General features: G+C 38.8%; 1 protein-coding gene across 1 annotated transcript; it reads right to left on the reverse strand.

The window, feature by feature from the left end:
* Positions 1-3281: 3281 nt before the first annotated feature.
* Positions 3282-21305, reverse strand: LOC102102545 (carbonic anhydrase 2). The gene is made up of 7 exons (XM_005517051.2): positions 21149-21305; positions 20443-20640; positions 10176-10294; positions 8683-8775; positions 7871-7933; positions 6689-6844; positions 3282-4134 (listed from the first exon to the last, which is right to left on the reverse strand). The coding sequence occupies exons 1-7, from the start codon at positions 21180-21182 to the stop codon at positions 4015-4017; spliced, it is 783 nt and encodes a 260-aa protein (XP_005517108.1). The 5' UTR covers positions 21183-21305; the 3' UTR covers positions 3282-4014.
* Between the last annotated feature and the right edge of the window lie 59 nt (positions 21306-21364).

Consider the following 21364-nt stretch of genomic DNA (forward strand, 5'->3'; position numbering starts at 1 on the left):
TTTGACCACTGAATAATATTACAAGCCTCATTATACTCTATTCCTTAGGAAAACTGTTGTTAATATGCACCTGTTACCCATTTATTGCACATGGTATAAATGCATTTCTTTGCTCTTTCAAGGGTGTGAGTTCAAAAGACCAGTGACTTCCTCCATACATAGAATACCTCACACCATGCAGGATTATAAAGACAAGGCTTATGTATTGCCTTTTTCCAAATGACCTGAAGGTGTCTTTTTACTGATTAATACACTGGAGTGCACTGGCATCCTCATTGGACAAAACTGACTAATTGGGGATTAGGAGCAGCACAGCTACTCTGTGTTAGCACCGAGTCTGCTGAGCATCTGGGTCCATCAGCTCAGGCAACAGAGCTCTGTTGCTTTGAGCTCTGAACAAAGTGAGCATTCTGGAGAGCTCCTTATTAGGGTGAACATGAGAATCACTGCACTGTAACCCACACTGGGCTGGGGACATACCCAAACCACATGGCTTTGGTTTGCGGTTTGGATAAAAGACAAGAATGAAATGTGGTCTAAAATTAGTTAGGGAACCCTGAAAAGTTTTGTGCATCTGCCTTTAGGAAGTTGGTGGCTGGGGAGCCTCATGGCCTAAGTGAACCATTGATGGCATCAAGGCAGCACAGCTGTTTACCATCATACAGAAAGAGGAAGTGCACAGCAGTGAAATGTCCAGTTTCACTGGACATATATATATACACAAATATACCAAACATTCAGTTTAAACAACTGTCACCAGGTGCTACATGAATGTATGGGGTGCTGTGGTCTGGAAGAGGAAGTGGTGGATGTTAGAGGGTCCATGGGAGTTTTTCAATAAAGCTACTGCTTGTACTTTCATCAGTCCTTGTTTCTATGGTACTAGATTTGACACAGCTGTTGCTTGCATGGTTTTTCTTTGAAGAGTTAGAAAATCCTAAAGCTGTTAGTGAGTGATACTCTTCTATAAACTATCTGGACTTCTATAAATATTGCTGATTCCATGCAGGGCATCATTAATCTTATCTTCCTGGGAACATCTCTAATCACACTTCTACCCGCCCATGTCAATCTAGGACACATCCAAGTCTTAGAAATAGCAGTGGAAAAATCATAAAATGTTCTAACACATGGAGTTGGCAGACAAGTGACAGACAAGATCACAAACTGTGCAAAATGAACAGTTTGCAAGTGAATGTGCTTCCTTCTTTCCCTCATCCAAGTGCTGGCTGAGTATCCTATGATGATTTCAGATTAATGCACTAGCCCTAGTTTTTGCTTCCTCCTATGTGAATTTCCCTTTAATCAGAGCTGCCTACTTGACAGTAACAGAATTACGTGCACTGGAACATCTTTGGTTCCATGACCAAACTGGTCTCTTAAGTTACATTATGAATTCAGCAACAGTTTTTCAGTTAAAACAGGATGATGTTAGAATGGGTGCTATGTCTGCTGCGCAACAACTGCAAGACCTAATTACAAACTCTTCATATGAGCAAGCAGTAAATAAGAATAAAGGTCAGAAAGAAGAGCTGGATACTTCTGTTCACCATTACCTTAACTGAACTCACCATTCAGGAAATGAATCATGAATGCCAGGGAAATCGTTTTCTTTATTTCCAGGTTGGACTTAACACATCTCCCTTGGAAAAGGTTATCTATCCATTGCACTAGAATCTAACTGCAAAATGTGAATTTGTGGTAAGTTCGTGTATCATTTTATACTGGAGAGGGGCTGGAAAGGGTTTTTTTGTGAGGATTTTGAGGTGTGATTCTGTAATTTGGCTTATTTACAGAAAAAGACCAGTGTTCCCTGGTAGACCACACAAGTAAGACTTACTACAGGCTCTTCCTGTACCCAAATACGTGACCTAGGAACACCTATTGCACTGTCTGGCTGAATACAGAAGTACTTCATCCTCGGCAAAGGCAAACATATGGCACTGGCAACATTCCAGGTCAACAGGCTCAAACAAACAAGATGATAAATATAAGACTGTTGTTGATTGTCGTTGCTGTTAGCTATTATTTATAGAGCAACCTTGAAGTGTGATGGAATGTAAGATATGAAACTCTTCATTGCAGCAGTGGCTAGAACCTCAAGGGCATTTCCAGGTTTTTACCCCAGACATTAGTTGACATTCTGTCATGTAGCAGCCTGGATAATTTTTCAGCTGTCCAGGTACCAATGAGATTACCACTCCTCAGGCAGCCTTACTGCCTACTATTCAGGATATCATGGTTGTGAAGGTATAGGTTTAGAGTTTTAAAATCCAGGGCTCCTATATTTTATTAAGTTTAGGAGTAATTTTTTTAATCATCCTTAGAGATATTTGGATGATATTTTGGTATGGTCCAGGGCAACATGCTGGTGGTCCAGCATCAACAGAAGTGGTGGACCAGGTGACCCCCCCCACAAGATCTCATCCAACCTCAGTCATCCTATGATTCTGTATTGCCTCTTAGCTTGCTTCAGCAGCTTTAAGCCACAATAAATTGGATCTATAATTCCCATTATGAACCGTGTAGCCTCTCTTGCATTGTTTAGGAAGAATGCATAGCTCTCAGGCCTGGGGGTGATACTTGGAGTCCAAAAGGTACTCAAACCACTCAACATGAACTTGAATCCAACAGCACGGTTGTTGTAGCAAAAGATAAGCTTGTAGCTTATCTTTGTAGCTCCATGAAAAAAAAAATTGAACTAAGAACAAATTAACATTTGGTTTTTCTATTTTTGTTTGTTGGTTTTTTTTGTGGAGGTAGGATGGTGGGCATTTTAAATGTGGAAGCTTTTCAAAGGTTGAGTTTTGACAGAGTTTTCTAAAGGTCTTTGTATGCATTTTGAGATATCTTCATTTCCATCTCACACATTTCAAGATCCAGAACATAGCCTGCCCAACTGATACCTTAAAATTACAAAGTGATTCTTGACAGGGTAGCAAGCTCATAATAAATTAATTTTAAAACTAGGATCAGAATCTAATGAGCCCATTCTTCTGTATAATTTTGTTCAAAAGTTTTGTGAGGGCATCTTTCATTACACATTCAATTTTGATGATCATTTGTAGTGATCGCTCAGAATTAACACTTCCTTCTGCTATCAGAGAGAAGAGAGTTACTTAGAGAAAATTTCTTAACATATCCATATAGTCTTGCATTCATGTTCAGTGTCATTGAAGCCAATTCCCAGTGTATCTATTTAGTAATTATGTTTAATATGCAACCATGTGAACAGATTAATGACTCTTTACTGGACTTAAATAACAGCAGGGAAGCAAAAATAGAAGTATAGATTTATTAGAGAAGTTATCTAAAATACAATATTATTTTCCTTTTTAAATTAGAACATATATTATTTCAATGAAAAGATATTTTGTATTATTTCTATGGTAATAACAACTTTTAAAGAAAACATTTGACTTAGAACATTTTTAATTAAAAATCCCAACACTACCATTAAGACATAACTAAGGCTGTTGACAGCATGGGTAAAAATGCAAAACAGTCTCAAAAATATTTACGTCAGTTTCTTAAAATCTAAGAAGTCTAGTTCTAAATATTCATTTTGCTTAACTTTCTCAAAATACTTTTTTTCCTAAATTATAGCTAGATTCTGTACTCCTGTGCTTCTTACAAAGCTTCAAGTTATCATTAGTTACGTGTACTATCACACCAGTGGATGAGGTTTCTTAAAATGGCTTATTTTGCTACCACCATATCCTCTCCCAAGTAGCCAACATACTCTTATACCAAAATGTCAGTTGCAGTAATAGTCACCAAAATGCACACAGCCACCTACCCCCTGCCTCCCCCCACCCCACACCTTAAGAACCCTTTCCCATTTGGCCAAGAGCCTTTCACATTTCATTAGCTGGCATTTCAGATGCAGGGCAAAAGAAAGAATGGATCTGGGAGACGAGATGTTGCCTGGGCACACATGGCAAAGTTTGATTTGGGTTTAGCAAAAGGGGCTCCTCACAAACACAGCAATTCCTAACACTCTCAGCACCGAGGTTACTGGAAGGAGGCTCTGACTTCTCTGTTCTTCAAAGGCTGACATGGGCGCCAGTTGTCCACCATATGGCACACGGGCTCATTCTCAGCATTGAAGCAAAGGCCACGGAGTTTGCACATCTGTGGAAAAAGGCACAAATAACCTCAAATGCATCCTCTCATTTCAGCAGGACTTTTTGAAACTACACATCTTGGGCCTGAGCCAGAGCACCAACTCAAAGTTTTGCCTCTACTTGTAGTCTAGAGATGGCATCAGCACCCATGTGTCTGCATTTCATCCACACCATTTCCAGCCTTGACATGACTTCTCCTGTCCATAAAATATCCTCGCAAGAACAATTATGAAAGCACAAAAAACAATGACAAAAACACACTTTTTCTGAACTCCATAAGCAAAGAGCTGTTTGTCCTTGATCCAGATATGAATTGAAATCCTTTCGGAGTCCTCTGCAAGTTATACACTTTTGGCTCTTTTTTAAGTCCACTTGAAATAATAACAATTAAAAACGGTTTTACCCTTGGGTCAAAATAAAGCTGTTGAATAAATTCAAGTTATCCTAATTTTCAAATGCTGTGCGAGGAGAAAACTGCTTCACATCAATAGGAGCATACTGTATAGTTATGGTACTTGTTCCTAAAGTAAAATTGGTGTTTGCACAATCTGATGTAACAAAAGCACCTTTATGTCTAAGTAGGAATCTCACAGAAAGATTGTGCCAAAATAATAACCCACCCCAAACACGATCTCATACAGACAGGTAGAACTGCTGATTAATATATGTAGGTGGGACACAGGATTTCCTCAAAGTCAGGTTTTCCCACATTCAAGGAAAAATGGCCTCAGCAGTGACCTGTCTCCACTGAAGTTTACCTTCAGGACCAACCAGAACAAAATTCAGAGCTCAACCTCTGCCAGAAACTGCTGTGTCACAACAAATGATAGCAGGCTTGCTACACCCTCTTGCTATATTCAGCTACTTTCTAGCTTTGGAAAACCTACCCATCTTAAACCTTGCATTAATACTCTGATATATGGTTTCTTGTTTTGATCAGTATGGGAATGAAAAAGCAGACTGCTACACAGTGTGGAAATACTGATAGTGATATGGAGGGATGTGTGGGGGAGAAGTAAGTGGTAACTTTTACCACTTGTAGGTGTTTGGAGTAGGTATAGTAGAAAAAAATACACTAATTTGGTGACTGTACCCTTGCCTTATAATAAAACCGTATTTGTAAATTTTGGATTATCAACAGCAATAAGAATAGTTTAGAGTAAGTAAATAGTGTCAACTTTAATGCAGTTTACTAATAGCAATCAATCACTGCTACAGTTATTTCTTCCAACAGTTCTTCCTCATCATGTATTCTATCTTTTATTATGTTAAGTTCTACAACAGCTCAGCTGCATTTTCTTTCATATCACATGAACAAAGCCCCTAGAAGTAGGTGCAGATTGTTAGTCTATCTGTCATCAATAAGAGATACTTAGGAATTTGAAGGTTAAACTAAAGCCCTTCAGGGCTGTTTTCTATTTATAGGCTCTAGATTCTATTTATATCTCTCAAGCACAGAGATCTGAACCCAAGCAAGGAATCTTGCCTGTATGTAATTTAATTAATGGATGGCACAGAACGCTGGGGCCAAGAGTGATTTATTCTGCACAAGCTTCTTCCTACTAGGAAGACTATCCTTCTCACGCTGGTCAACAGAGTATTTTCTTATGCAGCAGACTTCTGGAATCTGCAAATTTTGCCTCTTCCAAAGAATGGGAGCTTTGTTAGAATCATCACAAATCTGCGTAGGATTTCCCAGTCTGTTCTGTGACAAACAGAACTTGCAAAAAGGGCTCTGTGTCCTGGAAATGCTGGAAAATCAATGGACCAACCACAGCTCTACACTGTGAGATTGTGGATGCAGCATACATGCTCCCCAGGTGCTTTGTAAACCTGGTCTTTTCAGGGCAAGTGCAGCCAGAGAGGTAATTGCATGTACAGCAAACCTGCTGATGCTCACAATACATGCTAGACTAACTCTGCATGTGCAAATAGCCCTTTCATGCATGCCTCGATTTTCCAGATTTTTACCACATGACAGCTCTAACCATATATCCAGAAAACATCTTAATAATTTCAACTTCCCCCTCCACCCCCATCTGTCGCCCTGAAAACTCAGCTTCTGAGCTTGCTAACATAGTTTTCTAAGGACTTTCCCAGGAGAGGAACTGTAAACATAGATATGTGTACATTCTTTCTGTTACACATCTTGTGATGGGCATCTCTCATGACCAGTGCAGTGAGAAAGTGTTATCCTGACCATCCAATCCCTGGCCGTGGTCAGAAGCCTATAAATCCTGGGAGGAAAAATAAACGCTCTCTTCTTCACCACACCTCGACCTGTGTCCGTGTGATCTATTCATCTTCAGCGGCAACACCCATCTTCCCTGGAGTTTCCAGCTAGAGGACAGCCTTACACTCTGCAACAAACTCTACATCCACAGGCAGAAGCAGTCCTGTCAGAAGAGGATTACCACTTCAGATAGATATTTTTCACTTGTGATGCTAGCTAATACCCTGTACAGCTCTACACTAACACTGCCACTTCACAAATCACCTGATGGGCTGAACTGAAGCCACTGGTGTAACACATCTACTGGCACCATTCATTGGAAACCTACCTGCTCAGAGCTCACTGTGATGGGCTCCTTCAGAACGTGCCAGATCACACATTCAAGCAGTGGTGGAGTGGTCAGCGAGCCAGGATATGTCCAGTAGTCTCTGCATGCAGGAAGGAGTCCAGTGGGGTCAAAATTTGTAAAGGGAGCTTGCTTTCCCTACGATAAAGTAAGCAGATGGGCTGATGTCAGAGAGACCACATACGCACACTGGGCTTGCAGTAGTGAAATCTCCTAGGAAAGCTCCATGTTTGTAGAAAGGCAGAATAGAAATTGGCATAAAGTGTTACATGCCAACTACAGTATATTTTGGATTAAATACTCTCAGCAATATATTTCTTACAAGGTTTTCAAGATATTGCTTGTCATATCAAATGCTGCATTTATGTTCTTTGGTCTTAGAGATAATACTTGACCTTGCCTGAAAAACAATGAGATTTCAGATGCCACATACACTGATTGCACTGCAAACACAGAACCTGAGAGACCTGCTGGAGAATCCATTGCAGTAAGCAACAATATTCATTTACCTCAAAGGGAGCTTGATGAGAAAGATGATAGTCTCATTTTTACCTTTCCTGTCCACATTTCTCATTGGTACAGGCCTTTACACACTATGAACATACCCAATTACTCACTAAGTACTTTTATTTACTCATTACTCAGCACACTTAAATTACACACACACCACACACAATATTTAAAATGCAGAAAGACTTTTTTCCCCTGAATTATATATCCTGATCAAACTGTTTATTTGAACTCTCTATAGAAACAGCCAAGAGAAGCATGCCCTCTTGGAAAAAGGAAATTTAGACCACAGATGCACAGATGAGGGGAAATGCCTTTTCCATCCGTTACCACTGACTAGAAAGGGCACCTAGATATGTAGTTTAGATTAGGAAGATGAATTCTATCCTATAGGTTTACATACAGTTAAAAGACAGAAATGTAGTCACAAAGATAGGAAATAATTACTGTTTCTAGTACCCCATACTTTCTACATCAACTTCATCCAAATCTATTTTGCTTTTAGAATTATAGGAACACCTGTGCTGATGGCAGGAAAGTTTGTTTTACTTTCCTATATGCAGCAGGCCGGGAAGAAGTAAAAAATCTACTTTCCAAAGAAGATAAGATAGCACAGCTGTGGTGGTATCCATCAGCACAGACAGCAAGTATTACCTTGGTTTGAATGGAGCTCAGAGCATCCACAACCTTCTGCATCTCAGGCTTGGCATTTCCCACCTGTAACACAAACCATATGAAAATAAAAATCATCATTCTCATGACACCTTTAGTTTTCTATTACAGTTCTCAAGGGAACTCTTTTCTAGCTGCATTTCATTTCGTAATAGGAGTGTTACAGCATAAGTGACTAGAACAGTCTCTGTAAAATCATTCCAGTTGACAGTGAGCATAAACAGGTCAGCCAAGGACATTGGACATAATAAAGCTATTTTCATTTAAAGTATGTGGATTTATTTTTGGACCTAAGCTGCTCTTCTTTTATGGAAGTCACCCTCCTAATAAAATAGTCACCCTCAGTGAGGCCAGGATGGAGTACTACGTACTGCTGGAGCAGACACCTCCTCCAGCCAGCTGTGTTCAACTAACACAAAACACTCTGCCATTTAACAATACCAAGAAAAGGAAAATAGGTGTTATTTAGGCTGGTCACACTGCAGATTCATACACACAACTTGGTCAGTTATGCACATCACCATTCACTGGTAAGAGTTATGGTAGCATCACTGTCTCAATGAAGGGAAGAATGCTGCTACAGGGCTGCCACAGTGATGGATGGCAGTCACTCCATGGCCAGTTTACAACTTTTATAGATAAAGGGAGACAAAAATTTGGAACACCACCTAATTTGCTATGGATTTGGGCAGTATAGCACAATGCAGCCTTATTCTCTATTTTCTGTTCTTAGGTTCCCTCCCTCCTGCAACACAATCAATGTACCGGACAAACAATAAAAAAGTTTAACAAACCTTCATGAAGATGCCCACCACAGCTAAACCATCAGGATGCTTCACAGCTTCAGCAAATTTACCATATTTTACATTCCAGTGAACAATATGGAGCTAGGAGCAAGAAAACAAAGAAGCACTGTGAAGATGATATTCCATCCAGAATACTTCACAAATGAAGATGCAGGGAAGTAATTTATTAAGAGCAAGATGGTGTTTTACTGCTGAGGTTTGAAAGCTTTTATGTACAGTTAAGAATTTGTTGAATTATTTATCTACTTGAAAGTTTCATTTATTCAAAGAGATTTCTATAATGTATTTTATTTTGCTCCTCACTCCTATTCCCTGGTGAGTTTCAAAGGCAAGCTGTGGCTGTATCATTCTGCTTTTCATGTAGTAAAACTTATCTTCAGCATAAGTTTTTCTCACATACAGCTTGCAAGATTTCAACATATTATTTTAATGCTATATATCCTGGAGTTCTTACCAAAGATATACATTGCCAGTGTCAGAAGAAGACACATTAACTACAGATTTGACTTACAATTTTAAAGTTTTTAAAAAAATCAGTCATTTCCTTTTCTGGAAAGACTTGGAAAATAATATGAAAGGAAGGTCACGTTAGCCAGGATGTTACTTTCTTTTTAATTTCCAAGTTATTTCTAATTTTTTTTTAATTTCTAATTTAATTCATCAGGCTGTTTCCCCACACCTGCAAGTCAAGTTGAACAAGTAATTATGGTACTGTGAAAGACAGAAGGCAACTGAAAGTTTCTCTGATAAGATAAAAGCTACTTCCCTCATGAAAAAGCAGCAGAGCCAATGAATTTGTGGGGCAATTTCTTTTATCTGTCAACACAAATCACAAGTACGTTCCACAAATGTGTATTTATAGATATATTTTATAAGTCAGTCACAGAAACCAGTAGATTTCTAAACAGGGGACAACAAAAGGTGGGATTCAAGGCACTAAAGTTGCTCAGTTTCTGTGTCAGACTAATATGGAGTCTTAAGTGGTCTGAGGGACATCTGGCATCCTAGGGGTACCACAAAGAGTCCCGCCTGTAAGATTGTACTTTACTGTCTGCCCACTTCACAGCTCCCCTTGATTCTTTGCTACCAAAATATGAAAGTATCTGCCCAAAATTATTCTGCTCCATTTATAAATACCTCTGGTATTAAAAATCGAAACTAGGAAAAGAGGATGTGCATGTACAGACACAATACAATTCTCTTTCTTCATAATTTCCAAAAGTCACTGAGAAAGCAGGGAAAAAAACAGGTATTATTAATGTGGGGTTTTTGGTTTCTCTTTGACATGAAGTAGCTGAGAAAAATGACAAATCTAATCTCCTGCTCTTGCAAGGACTATGTTCTTAGGCAGCATCATACCAAAACTGTCTATGGTAACTTTCTCCTATGAAGATCTGTAGTGAAATTGCTACTGTGGTGGAATACTTAAAAACATCCCCTCATTATACAAAGAAGACTGCAGAAAGTAAAACATGTCCTACCTCTGCCTCATACTTCACACCATCCACAGTGTGCTCAGATCCCTGGCCATCACAGGATCCCCAGTGAATGTGAAACTGCACCAGCCTGTAAACTCCATCCAGCGCTCCTCCTTGCAGCACTGCAAAGAAAAGAACCTTTATTTAGCCACTCACTGAACTTCTGTTATCAAGTCTCCCTTTGAACTGAAACAGCTATCTCAAGTCTTTTACATGATTTACAGTTCACTGCATGCTGCCATGCTACTCCAGATCATCCTCAATGGTACATTACTGCAATACACCAGAATTGATAATAAATGCATAAAAACATAAGTGACTTTACAGTGAGCATCTCATCAGCAATTTAACAGGCATGCTAGTATTACAAGTGATGAGGGAAGATGTAACTTTTCTGTCACCAAATAGATTAAAAAAGCCTTTTGTAAGAGGCCCACATAGAATCATTCTAAGGAAGTACATTTAAAGACTGAATCATCTTCCTTGTACTAATGTACTCTGTCCTTTCATTTTAGGTACTTCATCCATTTAGGCCTTAATCCTGCAAATCCTGTGGCAGATTGGATTGAGTAAAATGTTTGTGGTTCCAATTTAAACCTGAACACCTGTTAGCCATGGGTTAGCTTTGTTGCAGCAAGGTAAAGCACTAGGCACAGGACAAGACAGTGCAGAGATGTGAATTCAAATCTCTTGTCCTTCCCACAGTGGTAAAAATGTCAATGCCTACACAGACAGATTTTTTTAAAACATGGATTGGACACAAATTGTTTATTTATGCTCTCCATTATCTGGCACTAGTGCTATGGGACTGCTCTAGTGACGTTTGCAGCCACACTTTGAATTATACAAGAGCAAGCTCCCTTATTGTGCTTGTTAGTTTTACCCTTCCACTCCAGCTGTGACCAATCACCATTATGATATGCAGGATCAAGCCCTAGCACTGCAAAATGCTCAGGACATAGACAATGTCTCCTCCAGTGCAGCATAAAGCACAGAATAATAACAAATAGTTCTATTAAATATAACTATTTATCTAAGTTTTCAGAGCAAGGTCTCACACCAGTTTACGATTTGGTTGGGGATTTTTTCCTTTTTTTCTCCCCAAGCATCTCAAATCCAAATTCACAATTAAATCTTTAAACTGTTACAATTTAAAAATTTAAAAAGAAAAAGTAATTTGAAGTGTTAGATATTTTAAGAGACCAATTTCTCTCTATAAATATATATATATATAGAAAAGTGACAGAAGAGTGTTGACATCAGATATTACATGTAAGTGTGCTCTGTGTATGTGCTACAAAATGATTCTGTGGAGTAAAGTCGTCAATTAGTCTAGACACTAGCACAATACGTGCATATGTGAAAACATACATCAAATGCCGATTGGAAAAGGTGGCTGCATGTTCAGGTTTGAAAAAGTCCCATTATATACAAGCATGGACAACACCAGCCATGGATATAAACAATAAGGTGAAAAGGATTTCACTAAAAAATTGCAATACGTGAAAATTAAGTAAGATTTCTTAAAAATGTATTAGTTTCCACCAGTGTCCCCTATGCATGCAAAATTTGGGTTCAATGGACCAATCTAGCATTTGCCTAGGGCTCCTTTGGATAAATATATTTAGAAGTCTCCCAAAACGTATTTTTATTTGAAAAACACGAATAGATGTTCCACTGCAATGCATGTAATTTCCAATACTGTAGCCAACAGACCAGGACTTGTCCTACCTATTTCTAAGCTATGTGATGCAAAGAAGAATGGCTACTTAAAGTAATCAAATAGGAACATATCTTATACTTTTACATTTCTGCATGTGCTAGTTACCAAGAAGCATAAATGTTTCGAGCACAGGACTACAAATCTGAGTACTTTTTTCAGAACAGCAGCTGTAAAAAGGCATTAGTTCCTTCTGAAAGTGAAGCAACTGGTTTTTGTGTCTTTACAGATGCAAAATCATTTAATGCATCAACAATATCACGTTTCATTTTACAATGATGGCATGGAGTTGCAATGTTTCAGTTCCTTTGGCTCATGGTCTTGCTGGTCATTGCAGGTACAAATGGACTGAGGTTCCACCACTCCTTGACTTCAGAAAGCACTAGCACAGAACAGGTTAATCTGCCATTATTAATCAATGGAAAGCATGCTGAAAAGCAGAACCATGCAATGTTCTTCAGTTCATTTGCAGTGTTATTTCTCTACACAAAGTTTGCTATAATCTGAAAACCCCAAGAGATGCAGAAAAACCTCTGCAGTTTTTGCTTACTTTTCTCATTCTGTGGTTCTCAAATCCAGCACTAGCTTATTTTGACTCACAGCAGAGCAGTAAAGAAAGTAATAATTAGATTAGTGTTAATGAATACAAATTCAGCAGGCTTAATTACAGAATGGCCCTCTTGTTCTAGCCTCCATTAGGTAGTTATTTTATTTTTAATACTTCTCAGCCTTTCAAAGAAAGTAAAAACTAAACTTAAAAGGCAAAGTAGGAATGATAGAACTGCTTTTTTCTTCAGAACAAGCTTTTTAAACCATGAATAAATGCTACCAGCTTTTCCAATATAAAAGTTCACAGAGAATCAGAAGAACATTCATACCAGCAACTTCCCTGTCTTTGTTCCATGTGACAGGAATACCAACTCCAGGCTATGTTCAAAAGAAGTCTAACCTTTCCATCCCTTTTTTTAAAAAGAATGGGAAAGTTCTGATCCATATTTGAGCATTTCATCAATAGCTCCCTTACTTTTGAAATCAGTATTAGTGAAAACCATCCTGAAAATACATATGTAGCTGTGATCTCCTCTGTTTTATAGCACAACTTCAGATGCAATGCTGTCTGAAGACAGCACAAGATGTGCTTAAAAAACCATTCTTTTCTCACACATTCCATCTACTCAAGACAGTTTACATCATAAACTGGTCTTGTGTTACAGCCCAAGAGGTGACAGTTTGACACTGCCCTTTCTTCTTTTCACTATTAGATACTCATTAAATAAAGTTGGAGCTACTTTCCTTAGATTAAGAAATGGTAATGGTTTTCCATTACCATACTATCTTCTACCCTTTACTGGAAAAGTTACTAGTAACATCCAGTAATTATATTTCACTGTTAAATGATCTTGTAACATGGTCTAAATTAAGTGAACACAAGTATTAGCAGCACTAATTTGGGAGGTCAAATAACCACACAAACTCTTCCATTTATGTGACTTTTACCAACTGTGGGATTTCTTGTCTACAGAAGATGAAGTTGATTTCACTCCATTACACTTCCTTGGGATATTTGAAAACACACAAAAATCAAAGGGTGTTTTGCTGCATCTGGTACAGCTGGTTACTGAGGCTACACACCTTCACTGTTCTATTTAAAGGCAAGTCAGACAGCAGTTATCCTTCCAATGTAAACCAGAACAACCTTGTAAAAAAATACTGTGGACCACTTCATACCTTTTTTTCAGAAAGTGGAAGCATCCACATCTAAATTTTTTCAGGAATACTGTGGGAATTACTATTATTTAGTTAACTCCTATGGAATATTCTCTCTATACAGAGTCTTCTGACTAATAAGTCTCATCAAGCCAATAAACATGTTGAAGGATTAATCAAAATGGAGGAACTACAAGACTGTTTAATGAGTTAGATTGAATTCCTTCCTGTCACATACATTAGTGCAACAAGAAAAAACACTACTGTAAAATCTGTTTATCTGAGAAAATGAAGAATGAGAAAATATTCTATAAATGACAATCACTGACTACAAAGCTCCTTCCAGTAGCTAAAATAATGATAAATGTCCAGAAGCTCCAAACTTCAAGAATTAATTCTAATTGAGATTCCTCCAAACAAAATCCCAGCAGCAGGCTATTTCAAGCATCTATCTTTGAGAACAGACCTCTCACACACACAATGCTTTAGCACAAAGAAAACTATGATTTTGTATTTTATGTGAAACGTAAATAACATTTTACATATGTTTATGTAAAGATATTCAGAATACATACATTAGTGTTAATATTTGGTAAGCTTTTGTGTATACACAGACATCCCTACAACGGAAAACAGGACTTGAAGAGACAAAGCAGATGGAGCATTACTTGAGGCAAGAGAAAAACCTACTTGAGCACCATGTACTATTAATGACATAAAAAAGGCTCTTATGAGGATGCTCAGGAATTAGCCTTGTGTTCTTATGCAAGGATGGGCTTCCCATCTGACAAACTAGAGTTCAGTTAGGGTAAGCTGTCACTTCTGTGAAACCTGGAGTACAGAGAGTCACATTTTTGGGGGTATTTCCTTCTTTACATTATCTCTTTCAGACACTCCTCCAAGTACAGTGTATCATGCAACCAACAAGAGCAAGACAGTATCGAAACATGTGACTGTAGGGCTCATATTTGTAGAAAATATCTGTAATGGGTTTCACTATGAGAAAAAAAAATGGTACATCATAAGGAAAAAAAACCAAAACAAACCTACTGCTGACCTTGCTAGAAATTTGGCCTGATAAGGGTACAAGGATGTTCCACAGAGACAGACCAGAATGAAACAGCTGCCAAAACACAGCAAGTCTGAAGACGTGTGTATCTGCAGCAGGTCAGTGGTTCCAATTCACCTCAGCTGAACTATTTCATCCAGACTGGGCAGCAGCCAGGAAGACTCTGACCTGCTTCAGGATACAAAGTCATTTAGGTTCTTAACATTCTTTCAAGTCCCTGGGACCAGTAGAGCTTATTTCTCATGTAGTCCCTTAAATTCTTTGAGAATCATAAGATGCTGTATTGAATCTCTGACCAGCCTTCAACCCTCACATTTCACACTATATAGTCTGACAACAACTTTAAGAACCAAGATGGAAGCATTAAAATTCTCTCGCAAGCATCAACTGATTTAATTTCTAATTGTAGTACTTAAATACTAATCCAGTGGCTGCTTACTGTACTGAAAATTGTGTATTGGACAGAGTTCGTACTATGCTGAGATCTAATGAAGGACTAACAAATTCAAGCATTATCTCTAAGTATGCAGCAGTCCCCCATGCCTGTAAGTAAATAAACAAATTATCAGCTGGGACGAGTGGTAATCGTGATATCTGGCACACAGCTTCATTACATCTTAAAAATAAACTTTTCTAAGTGGCCCCAGCTGATAACAGCTGACTAGCTTCTCCTGGTTTTACATTAAAAGCACCTCCAGAGGAAGGATTAGCAAAAAGGAAGTTTCCATGATTGTTAAATGCACAATCCAGGTCAAATTTCTGCTCAGAAATTGCACGTTAACATTAAAAAAACAACCCCAAACAAAAAAAACCCACCAGCAAACCAACCCCATCCCAGTGTAAATGAAGAAGGGCAGTTTTCTGTAAAGAAATGAAGACCTGAAACATGCAGGACTAATCTCATGCCCTCTCACCCTCTCATCTTCCTTTCCAATTCCTGGAAGTACTGGAGCTATTCAAGTCACTTGTTTATACAGACTTTGCAGCTTCTGGTGATCCCAGTTCACAGGAAAAATGACTTAAAAGATCACATGACCTTGAAACCTCTGACTTTTCAGCCAAGCCATGCACAACATTAGTTGTGACATAAGGAGGTGTCTGAATACAGTCCTCTAAACCTATAATCAATAGGTCTGATTTCTGATTCCAAAGGATCAACACATTCATCACTCAAGCTATAGTGCACTCTGGACCTTCAATCCATAACCCTATACTGATGACATGCAATATTATTCTAGCATGGCTAATATTATATCTTTAGATCTGGGAAGCCTAAAAATAGACCAGTAGCAGTGACTTTGATTAAGAGTTGAGCCTTAAAGACAGCAGACCTACATGTTTCTTCTTCATTTACCAGCTGAGGTGGAAGTGTAGAAGAGCAACAGTGGCACTATTTTCAAAGAAACACACTGCCAACTGAGCAGTGCTAATGTGCTGGCTCCTCAATAACCACTGTAACAAAACAGATTAGTTTATTTACAGTGAGTCATAATTCAAGACAGATTAAGTGTATGCATTAATATTTACAATTACAGAAAGAATCCAGATAATATATTAGATTACAACTACTGAAAGACTCTCAAGGGGATCCAGCATCAAGGCGAATACAGTGTTTTCATTTTCAAGGTCTTCTCATAATTTTTAAGTTCTGCTCTGACTTAGTATTTGCAAAAGTGTCAGATTTACTTGGGATACTGACTTGAATTTCAATACTCTTGCTCAGCAGCAAGGAGAAGGAAACAATTAAGAGACTTACCCACAAGCATAAATTACCAGCACATTTTATAAAGTCTCTAGAGTTTTACACTATAGTTGCAATTCACTTCTGTCAGGATCTACAGCTAAAATATGGTATTTTAATATTCTTGTTATAGAATAAATTCATGGCTAATTGACTTGTTTCTTTTGTAAGCTCATCACACACGTCATCAGAAAATACAGAATACTTAGTCTACGGTTGTGAACATGTCCCACCTGAATTTCAGGATTTAGATAAATTCTCAAACTTTTTACTGGGGAAACTGACACAGAGAACACACTTCATGTATGTTACAAAATCCTTCAGGCTCTTGAGGGTTTGAGTAGACCCACGTCCTGTGGTTTCACGGCTCTGAGAAGTCCCTGTTTTCTTTTTTAAAGTGAGGGAAACTATACTCAAGTCCTTTCAAAAGATTAGAATATGCAGTGTTTAATATGATAAAAGAAGCACCCTTAATGACACTCCTTTTCTGTAAAATTCCTGGGTTATAGTTACACACCTTATTTTAAGAATTATCATCACCACTTGCTTCAGACATGTAAGGTCTGGTTCCACCACAAGAGTGGATAAATCTGAATTCAATATTCCTAGTTACACTTTTATCAAAATGACTTTTTGCTGTCAAAATGAAGAAAAAATTCTTAGAATTAAAGAATTTTAAAGATGAATGTCCAAAAATACTTAATGTTCCATACTATTAAAAGACAGTGGACATGAAAATTAAGAAAGCTACTGCAAGAACTGAAGGCAAACACTAAGTAATAACTGAATGGGGAAGTTCACAGTTGATTTTCTACATACAAACCCAAGAAAGCATTCCAAAAGGCTCCAAGGATACAAAATAGAAAATACTATTTTATGGAAGGGAAAGCCATGGAATTTTTCCAGACAAAAAACGTTCATTACTGTGTCAAAGCTGGCCTGTAAATATCCTTTCCATACACCACTTCTATCAATTTGCAACTGCGAAATATGAAGGGGATTCACTTTGGGAATTAACAGAACCTTTGTAAGTATATTTTGGAGTGTAACAGCTGTCACACAACCCAAGACAGTTGCTACAGGAACTGAAATGAAAGATTTGGAGGTAATTGCTTAGGGAGAGCATTTTTCTAAGCATTATTAGTAGCATTGAGGCATACCTAAAAAAAATTATCATGAAAGCAAAACAAAGGTTCTAAAGCTATTACAAAAAATAAATACAATTTCTCTGTTAGAAATTCATTGAATGATAAAAATGTATAGATCATAAGCATAATTACAATCTGAATCAAAAGTTATGTCTTTAAAGCTCCACAGATTAATATAAAGAAATCTTCTGAAAGAGAAAACATTTTCTTCTGTGCAGTTACATCAGTCACAAAAATTGCACAAAAGGTTATTTTTGTTGAAAAAGCTGAACTTTTATTTTACTTTCTTACTCAAAGTAATACAGATATAATTTTAAGGAATCACAGTTTTTCTTTTTGTTTTTCACAGACATGGGCAGAAGCTCCATAGACTTTCCTGATGCATACACGTAACAAATATACATTCTGCAGGAAAAAAATTGATTAGTCTTATATCTACTTGCTCTCAATTGTGATCTACATTATCTGCATTACATATTTTCTGAATCAAAGAAATAAGTTCCTTCAGAGTTTTATCCAAACATGCATTTTAGCTTTCTTACCTATTTTTATTATGCTATTACTACCTGTTTGGGTTTTTTTTTTGCAAGAACTCATTTTGTATTCTTGGAAGAGCAGCAGTGATCAAATATACATTAAGACCTAGAACTGCTGTTCAGTTTGCTTCAGTGTCATTAGTTATGAGACTGACAGTTCTTAATGAAATAGATCTACTTTGCGTGCAGTTACTCATCTTGAGTATTACTCACAAACAATGATCTTATTACTTCATTTTGCACCTACTACTACAGATAATTCATTACCACATACGGGACAGCTCATAGAAACAAGCAATACAGGCTGTGGGAAGTATTTACAGGATATTATTCCATTGTCTTCTGTAACACATACCAGCACATCACATAACCTCACATAGCTTCTCCCTGTGATTGTTGTGTGATGTCTAACCAAGAACTGGGTATGCTGAATCAAATTCAGAATCAAGCAGATGCAAGTCAAAGACAGCTCTGTTTCATGTAAGGAAAGTAGGTTACCTAGTTAACCGCATACAAATGAAGCCATTAAGTGTGCTGCCAGGTAGATTCTATGCACTGTAAATTTCAGTAGGAAGTCTAGTAGTGAATGATCCACCCTTACCTAGCTTCACAGAAATCCATTTAGTGGTTTTTGTTTCTAAAGAATAATAATTTTTTGATTCACTAATAGAGATACTGAGAATATTTCTACTTGCATCTCCTATCCTCCCACTCTGAAAGCTGTGTCACTGCATATTTGTCAAAGGATCCCTGTCACAGATGTTCTGGTTCTGCACTGACTTCTCACAAAAGCATTCTTCCTACAGACATTTCTTTAAATTATTTTGTTACTGCCATTTTTTCCTCACCACCTGATTTTCACAGTTCTTTCCAGACTTGGGTAGACACAAAGTGAACATAATAGTTTTTCACACTGTGGAGACCTAAACCCGATTCCTTTGGGCTCAATGACAGCAGGATGGCAGCAAGAGCAGACTTGCACATATCTGGTTAGAAAAGAATACCTTTTTTTGTACTCTGGATCATTTACCACATTCTCCATGGCACTGTAAAATTGAACACAATGCAGCTCCTTTAGCTTCCCAGTGTTTCAGAAAAATAAACAGGTCAGAATACCTTTTTCTTCTTTTTAAAGCCGTACTGATACTTTTTGTAAAGTATATATGGACCTATATGTATTTATACAACTGTTAACACTTATATCTGACCACTTAATACTGTTCAGCACAAAGACTATAGTTAAAATACAAAGTCAGATTCTTGGAGCACTGCTGAATGTCTGTTATGCTGAGAGTTTGTTATCTTGCTGTATTACATTAATTACAAAAACCTTGTATTAGCAGGCACAGATCATTTGGTTTCAGCACCATTCCCTAAATGACATGGCCAACAAAACACTTAGGAAAAACAGGACACTTGCTCAAGCAAGTTAAATCTGGCAGTGTCTAGAGAAGACAGTGACTTACAACAGGATTGTTTTTGTTGTCCAAATTAAAAACAAAGGCACATTAATTGTGGGTGGGTGATGATGTCTACAAATGCAGCCAAATGAAAAACTACAATCAGAGCCAACATTCAGAACCCTTGTTGCAAGGGCAGTTTGGATTCAGTCTGCCCATCAGAGAGGCCATTCCCTTCCGTAAGGATTACTAAGGGTTTGCAGGATTCAGTGCTTAATTTCACCACAGAGCACAGTGAACAGCAAGACACTGTGGACTGACTGCCTGCTAGCAAACTTTGTAGAAATGTGTCAGATACTTAATCTAGAGAGCCCAGAGCATGAAGAAATACCAGAGATAATGCTTTTTTGAATTACAAAAGAACAAAGAGGTATTTTCTAATCATTCCTGTTTCTGTACTAAGCTGGGAGCATATTGGCTTCAGAAATATGAAATAATATTTAGATAACCAAAGAAACTATTTCTGAACTATTTCCATTTCAAGTTGTTAACTGTAATTCTTTGCTATTCTAAGGCCATTTTTTTCTTACAATATACTTTGCCTCTTCTTTTAACTATTCGATCAGTAGCTTATGATAAACTATGCCGGAAATTATTCCTGTCAAATACTTTTATATTTCTTTCTTTCCACAGCCAAGCCCTTATCCAGAGCCTTCTGATTTATACAAAAATAAACCAATTCGCTGCACTCGAGTTTAGCTGCCTAGATAGCCTTAAATTTTTTCTAACGGGATCCAAGTTTCCTGTTTGCTGAACACCTCACAGAAACCAGAACATTTTGGTATGTTTTCATCCTTAAAAAACCCTTTTGGATTTACTATGCACTTTAGTAGGAGTGTTAGTAGCAATTTCTCCCATTCCCCTCCTGCACACGAAGATGAGGTCTTACCTGACTTGTCGGAAGAATCATCAAACTCCACGTTGAAGGAGTGCCCGTTGTTGACGATGTTTCTGGCCGTGCTGGCATCATAACTGAAGCTAAGAGGCTTCAGAGAGGAGTCGTACTTGACGGACTTGCGGCAGATGTCAATTGGGGACTGGCGCTCTCCATTGGCGATGGGAAAGTGCTCATGCCAGTGAGCTGGTCCTGCAAGACAGCGGAAAGCGACTCAGTGGGAAAAGACACAAAGTTCGGGGGATATAAGCGATAGCCCTCCTTCTGGAAATACGGACGTTCGAACACCAGTATCAGCCTTTAACTGCGTACCACTTGTGCGGGCTGGCGGCAGCGGGCAGCACAGGCGAGCGGAGATCCCACCTGGGCACCCAGGCACCCGGCAGCCCCACAGCCTCGGCGGCTGAGGCGAGGGTCGTACCGGGGAGTCCTCGGGACCACCCCGTCCTGTGGAGTAGCGCCCGTAGCTCCCTTCCCGAAGTACAGGAATGTCAGCGGGGAAGCAGGAGATGCTCCAGCACAGCGTGCGGAGCGCCGGACAGGCTGCCCGGGCGCAGGTGCATTTCAAGGTTACGAGAAAAAAAGCGCCACCGAGCTCATTGCCGCTTCGGGCAAGGGTTCCGCGGGGCAGCAGCGGGCACGTCCCGGGCGCGGTTCCCGGGGAGCTGCCGGCAGGTGTCCTGCACCGCCGGGCACTCACCGTCGTGGCTCCCGTATCCCCAGTGGTGGGACATGGTGCACAGCCCTGCTCTGCCGGTGGAGGATGTCACAGCGCCGTGGCCCCAGCACGCTCTCAGGGGCTTTTATAGGCTCCCGCCAACTCCATGCCCTTCTCTGCGGCCGGAGGAGGGGTGGGGAGTGAGGGGGAGGGCGGAGGGAGACTTCGCTGGGGGCGGAGAGAGCGGTCCCTTATAAT

The sequence above is a fragment of the Pseudopodoces humilis genome, chromosome 1, assembly GCF_049639895.1.
Source record: "Pseudopodoces humilis isolate 2021_Gansu_Grassland_sample_001 chromosome 1, ASM4963989v1, whole genome shotgun sequence".
Classification (NCBI taxonomy): Eukaryota; Metazoa; Chordata; class Aves; order Passeriformes; family Paridae; genus Pseudopodoces; species Pseudopodoces humilis.

Excerpts from the sequence above, each read along its gene's own strand:
- LOC102102545 (XM_005517051.2), bottom strand. The coding sequence starts at position 21,182 with ATGTCCCACCACTGGGGATACGGGAGCCACGACG. Across the intron at positions 8,776-10,175 it reads GTGTGAAGTATGAGGCAGAG|CTCCATATTGTTCACTGGAA; the intron begins GTAGGACATGTT and ends TCTTGCTCCTAG. Across the intron at positions 7,934-8,682 it reads TGGTGGGCATCTTCATGAAG|GTGGGAAATGCCAAGCCTGA; the intron begins GTTTGTTAAACT and ends TTTGTGTTACAG.